The 18,920-nt window shown below is 34.4% G+C and overlaps 1 protein-coding gene across 2 annotated transcripts in view; it reads right to left on the reverse strand.

Moving 5' to 3' along the window:
• Positions 1-374: 374 nt before the first annotated feature.
• LOC111513203 (sterol O-acyltransferase 1) overlaps positions 375-18,920 on the reverse strand; it is a 47,851-nt gene continuing 29,305 nt past the window's right edge. Inside the window, exons 1-2 of one of the 2 annotated variants that reach the window (XR_012464241.1) lie at positions 8,809-18,073; positions 8,145-8,278 (exon numbers count right to left, since the gene is read on the reverse strand). Coding sequence is in view for 1 of the 2 variants with exons in the window: in XM_074170189.1 (XP_074026290.1) it covers positions 7,573-8,278 (706 nt within the window). In the remaining variant the exon portion in view is untranslated. Of the gene's footprint in view, positions 8,279-8,808; positions 18,074-18,920 lie in introns of those variants that run through there. The other variant, XM_074170189.1, reaches the window with a different exon arrangement.

An 18,920-nucleotide genomic window follows, 5' to 3' on the forward strand; every position in this document is an offset into this window, starting at 1 on the left:
CACAATTTGGTTCGTCCGACATGAGGCAAATCCGGGTCGTCTCTAACTTCTTGTAAAATTTTGTTTAAGTTGGGTATTTCTTTTTTATAAAAAAATTCGTGAATTTTCCTTCGAATACCATTTTTGGCAAATTCATCAATTTCAATAGGTTTTCTCCCCCTCTTTGAGTATTCGTTTGTATTTGGGTTAGCTATACCTTTTTTTTTCTTTCTGATAGGAACCTATATATTGTTGACTCCCCTACGCCCGTCATGTTGGCACAACTCTTGATTATGTTCTGAACAATGTTTGGGGGATTCTGAGAAACCAGAGCATCGTGAACGTTCAAAACAATAGTCTTCTCTGTTGGTGAATGGACAGACTTACTGACTGTACGCAACAGTACCGGTGTAAAACTTGATGATGTTGATGATGATGACAAAGCCATCGCAAGCAATCAAACAAAACAAGCAGGAACGAAAGGTACGTATATGTTTGTAGGAATATAAAAAAAAGTTACTCATGCACTGCACAAAATTCGCAAAATAAATATTAGAGACGTTAATTACTGCCGTAGACGCCGAAACACCAACGAGCCGTAAATTAAATGCGATTAAAAAATGTACTAAACCAAAAATTATTTTCGTTCGTAACAACTTCACCCTTTCAAGGCAAGTTTCGAATATAAACTGAAGCTTTATATTTAATGAATAAACACCTCGGGAACCTCCGCCTATGATTTTACGAGTTTTACAACCGTTTTATGACTTGGGCCCTCATTTTGTGTTATCGACAAATTATGAACGGACTATAGAGACAACCACTCATGATGTCCATTTTTGTCAGACAGTTGAGATGATATATTTTCTGCAATGTCTTGCACCCTCCGAGCCACTGTGTTTGGTGACAAACTGACACTTTTAAATAAATTTACCTTTTCGGGGCATATTTCTTCGGCTACTGCAATCAAGCATTCTTTTATCATTCCTCCATCGGTGAATGGTTTGCCACGTTTTCCGATTTCAAGAGCCACACGAAAGCTGGCGCGAGTTGCAGACTCTTGTTCAGTATTCTCTTTGGTAAACAAAGATTGCTTCACATTTTTCCTTATGGAACTTCCTGTATACTTGGAGTAACTTTTGAAATGTTTCGATTCATAGTGTCGTTTAATGTAATAGTCTTTGAGAACAGCTATGGTTTAATTACAAATTAAACATAGCGCCCTGAAGTTCCATTTTTCTTGGAACATTCTGCATTCACTGTCGATTTTTCGCTTTTTTTCCATACTAACGAATACACATGAAAACAATAAGTCAAATCAGAATACTTTTATTGACGGGTGTTACTTTATTTCACAATAGATAGTTTCGCTTCCTTCGCCTCTTCTACGCAGACTAACTCGCAGTTGCGCCGCTATCCTTTTCATATGCAATTATTACTGCCATCTCGAGGTGATCGGAATACACTAGCTAGAACCAGAACTTTCTCGAATCAACGCGGTAATTCCAAATAATCAATTACAAAATATTCAATTAGCGGGTAGATGAAAAAGATAGTGCATAGTACCACTACTCGCCACTAGATGTCGTTAAGTGTCACAATACAAAATAATAATTGAAATGCAAAAAAAGCGTAAGTTTGTTTAGGTCACGCACTTTGCGACTATCCTAGTCCAGAAATATAGTTGAGGGCAAAAATTGGCCCTTGGAACAATCTGAAACAACCATTATGGTCCGAAGGCTTCAAAGTTTGGAGACCCCTGGTCTAAAGATTTATGGTCGGTCAACCACAATGTAAAAAGCATTGAATGGATGTTGCCAGAGCCATCTATACTGTTTTTACTGGAAATTCTGAAATTGTATCCCGTAATGCGGCGCCTTCATCGAAAGGAAAGTGAAACTTTCATTGATTAAAGTGCAAAAAAAATATGAATGAAATAATGTTGACCTGAATTGAATCCGAGATATAGTTTGCATTCAGATGTTCGAAATATCAGATTTACTGAAATAATAACCAAGTATAGATTTTGAGGTGTATCGTTTCGAAGCAATTCCACTTATTCAATTTTCTTGAATTTTGGCAGGGATACATAATTCGAGTGACAATGATTTAACGACATTTACAATAGAAGAAACAGAGGTTGAGTTTGGTGAATTGAAAGATTTTTATCAAAATTCATGACAGATGTAGAGTTTTGTGATTCAATTCCGATTCTATTAAAAATTGGTATTTCGAAGTGGAAAAATTGGCCCTTGGAACAATCTGAAACAACCATTATGGTCCGAAGGCTTCAAAGTTTGGAGACCCCTGGTCTAAAGATTTATGGTCGGTCAACCACAATGTAAAAAGCATTGAATGGATGTTGCCAGAGCCATCTATACTGTTTTTACTGGAAATTCTGAAATTGTATCCCGTAATGCGGCGCCTTCATCGAAAGGAAAGTGAAACTTTCATTGATTAAAGTGCAAAAAAAATATGAATGAAATAATGTTGACCTGAATTGAATCCGAGATATAGTTTGCATTCAGATGTTCGAAATATCAGATTTACTGAAATAATAACCAAGTATAGATTTTGAGGTGTATCGTTTCGAAGCAATTCCACTTATTCAATTTTCTTGAATTTTGGCAGGGATACATAATTCGAGTGACAATGATTTAACGACATTTACAATAGAAGAAACAGAGGTTGAGTTTGGTGAATTGAAAGATTTTTATCAAAATTCATGACAGATGTAGAGTTTTGTGATTCAATTCCGATTCTATTAAAAATTGGTATTTCGAAGTGGAAGACTAGATATTTCTACAAGATTCAAGATGGCGGATAGGCTGGGTGATTTATGGTCTGATTCCATTTGAAATTGGTATACAGGTGCTTTTTGGGCCATGATTTTTATTACCCTTCATTGACTCGCTCCCTTTTCTGTTTGTTCTGTACAAATCCTGTGTGAAATTTGTTCAACTTCTTGTTGAAATTCGGCAGATGTTCATAATTTTCTTGACAATGCATTAGGAAATTTTTGTTACAGAAAAAGAAAACAAAATGGACGTGATATATGGTTATGGTCTCATTTTATTAAAAATTGGTTTGTGGGGGTTTTTGAAGCTAGAATTAATAGTCAAGATTACTAAAATCAAAATGGCGGCTCCAAGATGGCTACAAGTTTACTGATTTTTATTCGATTCGATTGAAAACTGATGTGGTATTAGCCAGGACAGTAGTTGTTTTCTGGTGGGTTTCAGTCCAGTAACGTACGAATTGTTCCTTCAGATGATTTGTATTGGAGTAGGTTTTGTATTGGAGCAGGGCAATTTAAATAAAACAGATTAATAAGAATTAGATGAAAAAAAAAGAAACTATTTGGGTATCAGGAATCACACGTTAAAAGGTAAGACCTCGTTAGTCCTTAGCTCGCACAAGTTTCCCAACTTCTGAGAGTTGTCGTTCGTATGGGGGCGACAGCTGATTAACGGAAAAACAGATTTCAAACAGATTTTATTTAACAGATTTCACTGTTCGATTCGAAATATGAAGTATGCAGGCCATCAACATTAGTCCTGATATTGAAACTCTCTTGTTTGATCATATGAATAATTCCGCAAAAAAGTTTTGTAGATGCATATGGTTGTACAATCGTCGGATGTTTAAATTCAAAAATGTGCTCATGCTTTCTTTCTTGATCAACAAGGACTGTGGGGTTTTTGATATTAAGTTTTTCGGAATTTCTCGTGTTCCAAAACCCAAGTCTTGATATAACTGCCAACATAGCACTTGGAACAATTTTTACAGTTTAACTTGTGAACTATGTTAGATTATGTATCTAGCGATGCTTCAGTTTTCTGTTTAGAGAGAGAATATTCTACAGCAGTATTTTCAAAGGAAAAGGCCAAATTGATTTGTTTATCATTAAGTAACAAACCAAATTTTCAGAAATATTTGCCACTTATGGAATTTCATAATATTTTATGTTTGCCTTGGTATTTTGAGGAGAGGAACCTTTCTCATTGATTATTTTTCGGAACCCTTACCTCATGGAAAATAATTTTTAACAGAAAATTCCTGATTTAAATTGGAGATTTCTCTTATGGAACTCAGTTAAATGCTCTCTACGACTTTCAGACTCTTGTGATGTTGATTTCCTTGTGAAAATTATGTTTTGAGTAATAATTTTAAAATATCTAAGTTGGTTTGATATCAATCTACTTTTGAAAATCGGGTTGCTTCTTCAATAAACAAATGGTTTTTTTTCACTTCCAGGGTGAACTGGGAAAAGTGGCTACCATCTGATTTTTTATTTGTTAGAATGGAAGTGGAAATATCGTCAACATGTTTTTTGAAAAATTGCATGGTTTGAAAAAACTTTAATTGCAGATGGTATACAGTGCATTTATTTAATGTCCCCCATTTTATATTTCGAACGGTTCAACTCAAAAATTTGAAATTTGGGGTAATGAAATTAATGCCTGAATACTTTATTCTGAAGTGAAATTGACAGATGAAACTTTCTTGTGACACATCCTTTCGAATCTCCTGCCAAATATTTCACAATCCTAGAATATAATGTCAATACTTTCAACTACTACGAAATGACGGAACTTTAAATAATTCTGTTTGAAATCTGTTTTTCCGTTAACCAGCTGTCGCACCCCTACGAACGACAACCCTAAGAAGTCGAAACTTCTGCGAGCTAAGGATTAACAAAGTCTTACCTTTCAACATGTAATTCTTAGCACGGGTTGGACGATAGTAAATGAAAATCGATCGTTCAGACTAGGGCTTGAACCACCGATTTTCACTTGCTATCGTCCAACCTGAATACATTGACATTCAACTACATGATATGAGGTAATAAGCTTGAGGTCAGTTCAGAAGATGCACGAAATGGTTGCTTTGAATTTCTTGACATATGAACAGCCTATCCAATATTTCACGCCAAACATTTTCGAATACAGTAACGTCAATATCTCTACAAATACTTATTATTCTGTGCCGTATATCCAATATTGAAGCAGATTCAGTTCCGTACAGCTTTTGCTTCAAATAGCCCAATGAAAAAAGTCCAAAGGTGTCAAATCTGGCGAACAGGCTGGCAATTTTATAGGACCTCGAAGGTCAATTCAACGACCGGGAAAAGTAGTATCCAAATAGTTTCTTACTTGTCTGGAGTAATGTGGTGGTGCTCCATTTTGTTGGAATACAATATCCATATTGAATTTATTAGGATTCGCTTCGACAATTTCAGTGATGAGAGGGTCAACAGTAGTTTCCAGCATATTCAAATTGAGTTCCCCTGTTAAATTTTGATCAATAAATAGTGATCCTATTGGTTTCCCAATATTCCTGCCCAAACGTTAATTTTTTTCTGGATATTGAGTATGTGTTTCTCAGAAAATGTGAGGGTTGGTGTCACTCCAATAACGGCAATTTTGTCTGTGAACATTTCCGTTGAAAAAAAAAGTACATTCGTCACTAAAACAAGTATTGTGGAGATAGGTAGGATGCCTTGCAATGGTTTTCGTCATGATTTCGCAGAATGCTGTCTTCGATCAAGGTTATCTTCAGTTAATTGGTGTACCATTCAAATTTTGTATGGATGATACCTATTTCTCTTCAAGAGTCTCCACACAGCAGTAGAAAGAGACACCTCAGAACTATTCGCTACGGAATGAGTAGACTGTTCAGGATTTACTACCGTCTCACTGATTTATTTGAACTTGCTGTTCTTCCGGAATGGACGGATGACCTGGGGGCTTTTTGTTATGTACACTACCGGTAGTTGTGGATTTGGATACAAGTTCCCTCAAATATTTTCTACAGATAGGACGATTCGGAAAACGTTTATTGAAAATCCTTTAGGTCACGTGAAAGTTACGCGTCGCACCGTAAATAAAAATCTCTACAATTTTTCCTTCCAATGAACGAGAATTGACCAGTTCAAAGATTGTTGACGTGGCACCTAGTGAAACCGAAAACTGAATGAGAATATTCTAACTCAACAATGATGTTCATTGTCGTACTGACATTTTTCGTCATTATTATAAACAAAAAAAAACTTAACAAACCTCATCGCGTTGTTGGGATTGCTATATGACAGATAAAAAGGAATATTTCTAGAAATATCGATATTAATGTGTTTGTCTTCAGGAAATTATTGAATATTCGCCATTTTTTAATAGGTGATGAAACTGACTTCATATGAAGTATGAAGGTTATGAAGTATTCGTCAGGAACTATGAAATGATGTGAATTATCTCATATGTCCAGTCACCATCTTGAAAGTTTCATCTGTCAATTTCACTTTAAAATAAAGTATTCATGCATCATTTTTTTTTGAGTTGATCCGTTCAAAAAATAAGGGGTAAGGGAAAAAATGCACTGTATATTTCATTTGGATCAGTTTCCCTCAACAATTTGGACAATTTCACTTCAATTTTCAACGATCTTCAAAAACTTTAGGTTATGAGTATTCTAGTCTCCGAAGTTTTTTTTTTAATATACTTTATTGTCTGAAGAATAAATTCTTATTGACAAAGCCTTGTGCGAAATATAAATAACATATACATGAAATCACAAAAGTAAAATCACTAAAAGTAGGTTATAACATGAAATGAAAAGAGACATGTAAATAATAACAAACGTTCAGGATATAAGAACATGGTCAACAAAATGTAAATAAATCAATTTAAACTAAATTGAATGAAATGAAATCAATAAAATACCATAGATATCACAGTTAGTCTTCCCAATTAAAATTATCATCATAGAATTCTGCTAAGCTATAATAAGGTCTCCCAGAGAGCAAGTCTTTCAACTTTTTTTTGAGAGCTCTAAGGTCATTTATGGTTCTTATAGCTTGAGGAAGGTGATTGAACATTTTAAGACCGTTGTAAATAATGGAATCTTTAACTAGCGACGAAGAAGGCAGCGGTAATTCAAAGCTGAATCTTTGCCTGGTTTGATACATTGGCGCGTCCAAGTTGTTAAACAATACCCTATTTTTGAAGACAAGGCAGATTGTCTCGTATATAAATAGGGAGACCACAGTTAGGATTTTCTTAGAGGCAAAAAGAGGTCGACAAGAGTCCCTACGCTTGGCTTTGCATATGCATCGTATTGCACGTGTTTGTATTAGTAATACTGATTGAAGGCATGTGGTAGAACACACACCCCAAAAGCAAATACCATAACGGAGGTGTGGTTCAAAAAGGGAATGATAAACCATTCTAGCTTCTGCAGATCCGAGCTCAAATGCAGTTACTCGTATGGCATAACATCCAGAGGAGAGCTTCGATTTCAAAGTATCTACATGATTGTTGAATTTCAAACTATTGTCAATGAACAAGCCAAGGAATTTAGAAGCTGGTACGTTATATATTTGAATATTATTTAGATGTACGGCTGGAATTTGGCAACGATAGGACACTACTTTTGTTTTTGATAAATTCAAGCTCAAGAGATTTGAGTCAAACCAGTCCTTCACTATCGTGATGTCATTCTCAATAACTTCATAAAGATTTTTGTTTTTTGAACAAATATTTATTTTGCATGGAAACAAACAATACATTCAACAAATAATATGTAAGATCAACTGAATCAGTTGATGCAGTCACAAATCAAAAAATTTGGTAAATAAAAATTTCCAATTGAATTGTAATTTTTTTTCATATTGATTCTGGCGAAATATTCCAACATGTATACACTAATCAAAATACCAATTCCAGTAGTTAATCCTATACGAAACGAGATTTTGAAAGTACTGTTATTTTGTTGTTTTTTTTCTAAAAGAATATATAAAAGGAACCCTAAATAATATATGGAGAGACCTGGAAAAAAATATCCAAGAATATAGGTCAGAGCCCACTCATGAACCACAGCTGAGATCAGGAAAGTTAGTATTTTTGCAACATTCTTGTTCTCTACAACATATTCGTATACATCTTCATAGAGGTATTTATATAACCAATCGTGAACAAGTAAGTTCCATCTTCTGAAAAACTGTGAAAAATGTGTACAGTTCCACCATTCGTCATAAAACAGTCTATCTCCAAAGCACAGTAATTCCGCAAACAAGTTTTGTACCGAATGAAACAATAAATAAAAGCCAGTTAAATAAAATAAGATACCAAAGAAGCAGTTTCTGAGAATTATAACAAAAACTTCGGTCCTGTGAAACTTTCTTATTCCAAATTCTTCACAGCTCGGTAGCAAAAATCTACCAACTACGAAGTTGAGGAAAAATATACCTCCTGCAATTTCTAGAGCTCTCTGAGTCGCAAATGTCCATCGTATTTTGGTAGTCCTGAAAATGAAGAATATCGTTCACAAATGGTTCAATACTTTTTTTGATATACTTGTGGGCAATTTCTATCATAAAAAAAATGAAGAATGGAAAAAAAAACAGATGTTACAATGAAATGATGAAAAGTTTCCGATCTAACATAAATACAATTCATTCGGCGTTTTTATTTACAAAATAATTATTCAGGAAGGTAGGTAATTGACTCTGAATTTGACGAAAATCTCAGTCCTTCGAGCACAATTTTCAGATGGGGAATCGAAAAGAAATCATTTGAAACTCGATATGGTGAGTGAGGTGAATATGATACAATTATTATCACAGCAAGCTAATGAGATATTTGAAAATTAGGCATATCAGAAAAAATGATGAAGACAACAACGTGCTGTATCGTGAATGAAAATGACAAAGCATCAGTTGATATTGTGTGTCAAATTCAAAACTGTGGAAACATTCTGTATGAGAGAAAAATAATCAAGGATGGTTCAAACCTATTTAGAAAACAAAACTATTATATGAATAAACTTCTTTACCCAGATTCAATTTGAGATGGATGTTATTATTGAAAATTTGCCACAGGTTTGGTAAAAATATATTATACGCGTAGCAAACCTATCAATGTGTCACGAACTTTAATCCTCCTTATTTTGATGTTGAAATAGTAGTATTATCCCATTCAGTTATCTGAGTTATATGTTTATATTATTGTAAATTTCACTGATCATTAACCACATCAGTGATAACTTTATCAGACTATATTTGGAAATAATTTCTTCAAATATAAAATATTATGCAGAACAAATGTTAGGAGCCCTATACAGGGTGTTTCAAATTCGATCCTCACCGTTGGGATCTCGGAAACTATAAGAGATACGAAGAATTGGGGTAAAGTTGCGCATTCACCTGATTGATAATAGGCCGTTGAGAAAGTTCTGAAATTCCGAGTACATCCGGAGATATCCGTAAGAAACAGAAATTTCGGAAAATGGTTTTTATTTTTATTTCTAGATTTATTTTTCGAAGGATTCAAAAATTAATTTCACTTCCACATTGCCACTTTTTTCTGCTACATAATGTTGTTTTCAGATTTGCTATCCGACGGTTCGTCTTCTGGCCACCATAATCATAATCTTTTATGCGTACTACATTGGATTTTTCATGTTTTGAATAGAACCTGATTCCACCTTTCCAATGATGTATTATAAATTATCATTCTTTTTTGAAAACTTGAAGATATTGAAAAAAATTTATCATTTATCATACTGGGCTTTGACTTTGATGTTTCTAAATTTGACTTTCAATTTGGTAGACTCAATGACATTTTGTTATTGTACAAATCCTTCAATTTTTGGCGAAAAATGGCGTTCACGAATGAAGAAAAAAGAGATATGATGCAAATTTTTTACAAATACGATAGAAACAGTGTTGGGACATCGATAATGTACTTAAACTTGTATCCTGAAAGACGACAACCACATCAAACTGTGTTTCAGTTATGGTTTCAAAATCTCACCGAGTTTGGTTCGTTTGAAAGCCAATGAAAAAATACGAAGACAGAATCAATAATCAAAATTTTATAAATGAGATGTGTATGAGGTAAATTAGACATTGTTTCCTTTTCAATGAAAATATAACTTTGAACAAATATCAATAATTAACTGAAATGTAAAGACAAAAGTAAATCACAACAAATGCTGGTCTTGTTCATGATAATACAACTGCGCCCTTCTTCAAATATTATTCACTGCACGATTATTTCCTCTTCTCCTCAATTTTCCGAACTCTCTAAAGTTGGGCTTATAGTTTAAGTACAGATCAACTACAAAGAGATTTGTTTTGAAAGTTTCAAAATTATTGTCAATAATAATTATCTTTTATTATCCACCTATTTATTATTATTGGCAAGTGCGCTGATGAAAGAAAAGGAAATCTAGGAAATTAAAGGCAAGACTTTTAAATGCAGACAGAATAATTCGCGGATTCTACGCAACCACATTTTTACCAATGAAAAATTATCCAGAAATTTTTTCAAATATACAAAAATGAGTATAAAACCATAAAATATCAAACAAACTAACCACAAAATCGAAAACAGACATCTGATAGATACATGACGTAAACTGTCAACTGTTGAAAACAGAAATTTCGTGCTCTGATTGGTTGTCCGTAAGGAATAGTTCCGCAAGGGATGAACTATGACCATCTCTTACATTACGGATACGTCGGCGAGTTTGTGGAGTGGCATTTATGAATGAAAGCATGTTAATCTGAACCTTTATGTTTTTACGGTTCGGTGGGCGTTAGCGGTACGTAATCTTTAAATCAGCCTTAACAATGCTGTGTTGAAGGTCCTCAATATTTTGATATTACATCTGACCATATACTCTATTTTTCAGTGTACCCCGTACGAATGTATGCATAACACTCAAGTTTGGACACCTTGCTGGCCATCTCACCGACCCATTATTCCCTATCCATTTATCATCAAATTTTTCAGTCAAGTATAATTAGATACTCGTCTGGTACTGTGCGGTGCAGCACCATGTTGAAACCAGATGTTATAGCTAGCCAAAGGTAGATTATGCAAATAGTTTTCGAAAATCGCCATTAAAAACTGGTGATAGGTTTCTCCTATCTCCTAACCCAACATTCTATCTTTGTAAATTCCTGCTCACACGTTAATACTAAATCGCATTTGAGGTTGAATTTCTCGGAACTGCCTGGGTTTGTTTATGCTACATATGTTTTCTTATCAGCAAATTACAAAATTCTAATCGCCTTTCCGGATCACCTGGATGCAATTTTTGAGATATCTGTATTTAGTAACATTTTGAACTGATTTTTTCAAGATATCTCCAAGCACTTGTATGACAAATATTAATTTCAGAGGGAATTTGACGTGTAGATTTCCCCGGGTTCAAGTTCGTCGATGAAAGACGGTTGAAAGTTGGGGAAATCGCAATTATAAATGATGGCTAGCCTGATTTGAGTAAGGAAAAGAGTGAGAGGACTGACAGGAAAAAAAGAAAAAGAGGGGCTATGGGCTATGGTAGACGGGGGTCAAAGGTCGATCTTCATGTAAATATTGCAATAGATGCAAAAATACAATATTATAAATTGTATGGTAATATTATGTTCTTGAGGCAATTATTGTCATAAATGTCCTTAACCTTTCAGTATATATACTGAAAGTGTACACCGTTAACGCTAGAGGTGTGTTTTTCAATTTTGATCAACTATTAGGTTCTTTGTTTGATAAGAAATTGTTTCTTATGAAATCAAGAGGCTGATACTTTTCTATAAGGTTATTTATTGTCACAGGTTAATATATAGTGTGTGTTCACATCGAGGCTGTAAAGTATACTAATTTTGCAACGTTGTCAGACTGTTCTCAAAGTATATATTTCTACATACATTACACGCCCCTTTCAAAATAAAAAAAAGGATACATTATAAAATTATTCCAAGATAAATTTAATCTTTGTGGGGGCTTAACGATTCTACCACTACTCGTTTGGTAATGACTGGAACTTGAGTTCGAGGCAGACATTGTTTCCCCAGAACACATCGTATTATCTTGACTTGTTCCTGGAATAGGATCTTCCACATCTGGATACTTTTCGGGAATAGATTCATCCTGCTTGGGAGAAACAGATGGTCTGAATGATTGTTTATTTCTTCTATACTCCGTTCCGTTGATGAGAACATTGTAATCATCATTTTCTGATTTGTTAGTTATAATTCCAGGCTCCCATTCTCTAATATGTTTTTGGACTGTTACAGGTTGGTATATATCAAGCTCGGGCATTTCTTTAGTTCCCGCATCATAATATTGTTTTTGCAAATTTTGTCTTTCATATAATTTATTCCTTACCCCTTCCAATGAGAAGTGAGGTTTCAATATTTCTTTAACTACTGGAAGTGTAGATCTCAGTTTTCTTCCCATGAGAAGTTCACTAGGAGAAGGTATGTCCTGTTTTGCGATTGTATTATAGTTCAATACCGCAAGGAATGGGTCCTGTTTATCTTCAATTGATTTGCGCAAAAGATTCTTTATTGTTTGAATCATGCGTTCTACCATGCCATTAAAACGTGCATAATGAGGACTTGAAGTGGACAGCTGAATTCCATATTTTTTCGCAAAATTTTCAAATTCATAAGAGTTGAATGGAGGCCCATTATCAGAAAAAATTTCAAACTCACTAAAATAATCAACCAAAACCAAGAAGTTTGAGTTATTTAAACACATGAAATCAATGCCCACTTTCCACCATGGATATTCTGGAATTTCATGAGGCGTTAAAGGCTGTCTTTGATTACTTTTTGCATATTTTTGGCAAATATTACATTTTGACACCATTTTCTCGATGTCATCTCTTAATCCCGGATAATATATTAAATCTTGAGCTCGTTTTTTGCATGAAACGATTCCTTGATGTGATTGATGAATCACTCCTAGCAGTTCATCTTTCAAACACTCTGGGATAATAACACGTTTTTCATAAAACAAAATGTCATGTTGAAGAAAAATATCGTTTCTTATCGGCCAAAATTTTTTGGCATCATTTGGTACCTTACTTTTGTGATCAGGCCAACCCTGTAGCACAAAAAATTTCAATTTTTGTAATGATTCGTCTTCTGAAATAGCTTTTTGCAACCTTTTCTCATTCTCTCGTGAAGTAGCTAGAATAGAGAATACTTTGAGGTTATTTTCCAAATATTCCGTCTTGAGAAAGTTAGAAGTTGGGTCTCTGCTCAATGTATCTGATACATACATTTCTTTCCCTGGCACGTATTTTAAAGTGAATTGATATCTGAGAAGTTTAAGTGTTAAACGCTGAATTCGAGGAGATAATTCATCTAAGGGTTTTTTTTAATAACCCTAGTAATGGTCGATGATCCGATTCTATGATAAAGGCTTGTCCAAATAAATAGTAATGGAACCTTTCACATCCGTAGACCAAGGCTAACAATTCCTTTTCGATGTGATTGTAGTTTTTTTGAGTATCAGTCAGTGACACTGATGCGAACTCGATTGGTTTATTATCTTGAAATATACAAGCACCAAGCCCATAGGGACTTGCATCCACAGATAACACGGTTTCCTTTGATGGATCAAAATAAGACAAAGTGGTTGAAGAAGACACGAGACGTTTCAGTTTGTCAAAGCACTTTTGTTCATTTTCAGTCCAAATCCACACGATTCTATCACTTACTAATTTTCTAAGTTGATTGGTCTCTTAAGAAAGGTTAGGTAAGAATTTAGACAAGTAGGTAATCATTCCAAGGAATCTTTGAAGTTCTTTCTTGTTTCTGGGTGAGTGCATTTCTTGGATAGCTTTAGTCTTAGTAGGATCTACTGATATTCCTTCTTCACTAATGATGTGTCCAAGAAATTGAATTTTTTTAACACAAAATTTGGTTTTTTCTTTATTCAAAGTTAAGCCACTATCTTTGATTTTAGTAAGAACTGTTTTCAAATTCAAGTTGTGTTCTTCCAAATTTCTACCGAAAACTAAAATATCGTCTATGTACACGATTGTGCCACTAATATCATCTAATATTTCGTGAATATATTTTTGGAAAATCTCTGGAGCTGATGAAATTCCGTATGGTAACCTTCAGTACCGAAATCTACCGTAGCATGTTGTAATGGTACACAACAAAGAGCTTTCATAAGTTAAAGGCACTTGAAGAAAAGCTTGAGAAGCATCCAAGAGCGTGAAATATTTGGCTGATACTTGATTGGTCTCTTGAGAAAGGTTAGGTATGAATTTAGACAGGTAAGTAATCATTCCAAGGAATCTTTGAAGTTCTTTCTTGTTTCTGGGTGAGTGCATTTCTTGGATAGCTTTAGTCTTAGTAGGATCTACTGATATTCCTTCTTCACTAATGATGTGTCCAAGAAATTGAATTTTTTCAACACAAAATTTGGATTTTTCTTTATTCAAAGTTAAGCCACTATCTTTGATTTTAGTAAGAACTGTTTTCAAATTCAAGATGTGTTCTTCCAAAGTTTTACCGAAAACTAAAATATCGTCTATGTACACGATTGTGCCACTAATATCATCTAATATTTCGTGAATATATTTTTGGAAAATCTCTGGAGCTGATGAAATTCCGTATGGTAACCTTCAGTACCGAAATCTACCGTAGCATGTTGTAATGGTACACAACAAAGAGATTTCATAAGTTAAAGGCACTTGAAGAAAAGCTTGAGAAGCATCCAAGAGCGTGAAATATTTGGCTGATACTTGATTGGTCTCTTGAGAAAGGTTAGGTATGAATTTAGACAGGTAAGTAATCATTCCAAGGAATCTTTGAAGTTCTTTCTTGTTTCTGGGTGAGTGCATTTCTTGGATAGCTTTAGTCTTAGTAGGATCTACTGATATTCCTTCTTCACTAATGATGTGTCCAAGAAATTGAATTTTTTCAACACAAAATTTGGATTTTTCTTTATTCAAAGTTAAGCCACTATCTTTGATTTTAGTAAGAACTGTTTTCAAATTCAAGTTGTGTTCTTCCAAAGTTTTACCGAAAACTAAAATATCGTCTATGTACACGATTGTGCCACTAATATCATCTAATATTTCGTGAATATATTTTTGGAAAATCTCTGGAGCTGATGAAATTCCGTATGGTAACCTTCAGTACCGAAATCTACCGTAGCATGTTGTAATGGTACACAACAAAGAGATTTCATAAGTTAAAGGCACTTGAAGAAAAGCTTGAGAAGCATCCAAGAGCGTGAAATATTTGGCTGATACTTGATTGGTCTCTTGAGAAAGGTTAGGTATGAATTTAGACAGGTAAGTAATCATTCCAAGGAATCTTTGAAGTTCTTTCTTGTTTCTGGGTGAGTGCATTTCTTGGATAGCTTTAGTCTTAGTAGGATCTACTGATATTCCTTCTTCACTAATGATGTGTCCAAGAAATTGAATTTTTTCAACACAAAATTTGGATTTTTCTTTATTCAAAGTTAAGCCACTATCTTTGATTTTAGTAAGAACTGTTTTCAAATTCAAGTTGTGTTCTTCCAAAGTTTTACCGAAAACTAAAATATCGTCTATGTACACGATTGTGCCACTAATATCATCTAATATTTCGTGAATATATTTTTGGAAAATCTCTGGAGCTGATGAAATTCCGTATGGTAACCTTCAGTACCGAAATCTACCGTAGCATGTTGTAATGGTACACAACAAAGAGCTTTCATAAGTTAAAGGCACTTGAAGAAAAGCTTGAGGAGCATCCAAGAGCGTGAAATATTTGGCTCCAGCCAAATTATAAAACAAAATTTCCTGGGTCGGTATCTGGAATCTCTCACGTTTGATATATTTATTCAATGTACGAGGATCCATACAGATACGTACATCATCATTTGGTTTTGGCACCACTACTATTGGATGTACCCAATCAGTTGGTTCATTAACAGGTACAATTACATTATCCAACACCATTTGATCTAGTTTATTTTTGACCTTCGATTTCAAGGCCATAGGAATTTTTCGCGGTGCACTCACGCATGGAATCGCGTTGTCACTCAAAGTTATTCTATATTGACGATTGATTTTACCTATGCCAGTAAAAACAGATTCATGTGATTTAAGTATATATTGTAATTCATTATTCTCGATTACACTAACATCACGAACAATTTCATGTCCAGGTAATATTTTCAATAACTTTATCGCGTCAAGTCCCAAAATCGAGCATGGTTTATTGGAGCTCAACACAGAGAACCAAATTTTTCTATTCACTGATTTGTAGTTACAGTTCGAATATAATTGTCCAACAACATAAATTGAATGACCTGAATAAGATGACAAATTCGAATTAGTGCGACTGAGTGCCTTATCACTAATTCGCAATTTTTTAAAGTCACTGTAGTTCAAAATATTAACTTGGCTACCAGTGTCTATTTTTAAATTCAATGAATGTCCACCGAAATTAATTTTTTCAAACCATTCACTCCATTAACGTCAGTTTGATTGGTAATAGACCACACAATTAAATTAGGATCACAAGAGTCATTATTCAAATGTTCAATATCATCTGTTTCTTGCACTATTTCATGCACCCCCGATTTATTGTTAGGGCAACATTTTCTATAATGTCCCTTTTTTTGACAGAAACTGCATATTCTATTAAAGGCAAGACACTTACCGAATTGGTGAAAACCATCGCATCGATTACATCTTTTATTTACATTACCATCTGTTCCTGATGCCGGACCTACAGATTTCTCGAAATGGCGGGTATTTTTTCTTGGAACACTCCCTTGTCCGAAAAATCTCTCAAAAGATGCTGAAGTAGATGTATTGCTGTTGTCACTTGCACTATTATTTCTGTAATAATGTTTATTCACAGCATTCACGCTCACAGAGACTTTCGCGATTTCTTTTTGAGTCAACATGCTATTTTCCATCGCACGACACGTAGTAATAGCATCGTTCAAACTAAGATCAGGTTTTTGTAAAAGTTTTTCCTGAATCCTCGAGTCACGCACACCTAGCACAACTCTGTCTCGCAGAAGAACGTCTTTTTCCACAAATTCACAGGTCGATGCCAGTTGTCGAAGAGCAGTAATGAACTGATCAAATGATTCACCAGGAAGTTGATCCCTCTTGAAAAATTCATAATGTTCAAAAACCAAATTTTTGATGGGGTTACAATACTTGTCGAATTTTTCGACAACGACGTCCAGTTTATTTTTATCTTCTTCTGGTGCATATTCAAATGTATTATAGATTTGTATTGCTTCAACACCCAACAAACTCAATAAAATGGCAATTTTGACTTCATCTGGCTTGCTATTTTTTTCGCTGGCCATCAAATACAATTCAAATTGTTGTTTCCACAACTTCCAATTCGATGAGATTTCACCTCTGAATGAAAATTCTCCAGGTGTTCTTAACGGTTCACCCATTTTTTCAACTGTACCTATTTTTATGCACAGACTTCAAATAATTCACCAAACAGAAGTCTTTTCACAAACCCGCAAATTTATTAAAGGTTTTATTTGCGTCAACATTCACTGATAGAATTTATATTCTTCCAAGAAAATTGTTCGTAAACACCATTTTTCGACGAAAAAAAACTTAACAAAAACTGCCAGTGCAATTCTCGATGTTTTCAACTTAGCCGTTTTTTCTCAACGGTCGAACTTTTTTCACGACTGGTTTCGAACGAATTTCGATAACCTTCTAGCACTTTTCCAAGTAGTGTTCTTGCATAACCTTATAGCACTTTTCCGCTGCCACCACCGCTGCCACCATGTAATGTTCTTTGTTTGATAAGAAATTGTTTCTTATGAAATCAAGAGGCTGATACTTTTTTATAAGGTTATTTATTGTCACAGGTTAACCCATTAACGCCCACCGTATGATTTATCATACACAAAACACATGTGCATTTGAGGTTAAGTAAACATTGTCATATAGTGCATTCTGCACCAGTTCTTGTCAGAGCCTGTTTTTGAAGGTTTATTTCATTTATATTCAAAGCCTGTTGAGCGAGATTTGTGAAATTTGGGTTTTACAGTTGTTTTTGTGATAGTTTTTACTGACTGTGTTCTAAAATGCCATTGAGGTAAGTTCTTTTCGGTGGAATTCTTGCAAATTATGTCCTAGAGTATTTTTTATACGCTATACACATAATGTAAATACTAAGAAGTAATATCCTTAAGAGCAGTGGGACAACTCGGTAAAATTATTAATTTTTTTTCAATTCTTAGTCACTGTATGATATTCATACGTTGGGCGTTGGTGACTAGTTTTTCCTTTTTTACAGAAAACAATTTTATAACCCAGAAGATCCTCGAGATGCAGAAGAGTTGCTAAATTATCTTGAACAATTAAGTTCTGATGACGAAGACTATGAGGAAGTGCAACATGCTCAGGAATTGGAGCTAATTCTTCTTCCTCCCAACAATGCTGCCGATAGTGGCAAAGACGATGCTCCGAGCGACGAAGAAGATGTAGGTACCATCCGAAGCATTGGAAAGGGAGTGCTCAGAGAACCTATGGAGGTTTTTAGCGTTGATGATGAGGATGTGAAGACACAACTAAATTTACTGCCACAAAAACATGTTAGTGATACCGACCTTGAAACATCCGACAGTGAATCTTCGGAAGATAATAAACCGCTAGCCATTTTATTCGCTAAGGAGTTGAAAGAGAAAGAAATCAAAAGAAACATCAAAAAACGTCAGTGGAATACAGTCAACTTGAAAACAAGAAATGAAAAATCAAAATTACCCGTTACACCAGAACCAAGCTTTGTTCAAACAATTAGAGATGAAAATTTGCAACCAATCGATATTTTCAAAATTTTTTATGATGAAGAATTCATGAAATTCATTTGCGATGAAAGTGAAAAATATGCAGGCTTCAAAGGTGATCATGAATTTAGATTATCTTCTGATGAGTTATACAAGTACTTTGCAATTCTGTTCTTATCCGGGTATTGTAAAGTGCCATATAGAAGGCTTTACTGGGAAACACAACCAGATACATTCAATCATTTGGTCAGTAATAGTATGTCTAGAAATAGATTTGAGCTCATCCATCGATATCTTCACTTCAACGATAATAATAAAATTGATCAGAAGAACAAAATATATAAAATTCAGCCATTAGCTGAT

Source organism: Leptinotarsa decemlineata, unplaced genomic scaffold (assembly GCF_025532065.1).
Source record: "Leptinotarsa decemlineata unplaced genomic scaffold, Ldec_3_MD MMD2_P_RNA_scaffold_7, whole genome shotgun sequence".
NCBI lineage: Eukaryota > Metazoa > Arthropoda > Insecta > Coleoptera > Chrysomelidae > Leptinotarsa > Leptinotarsa decemlineata.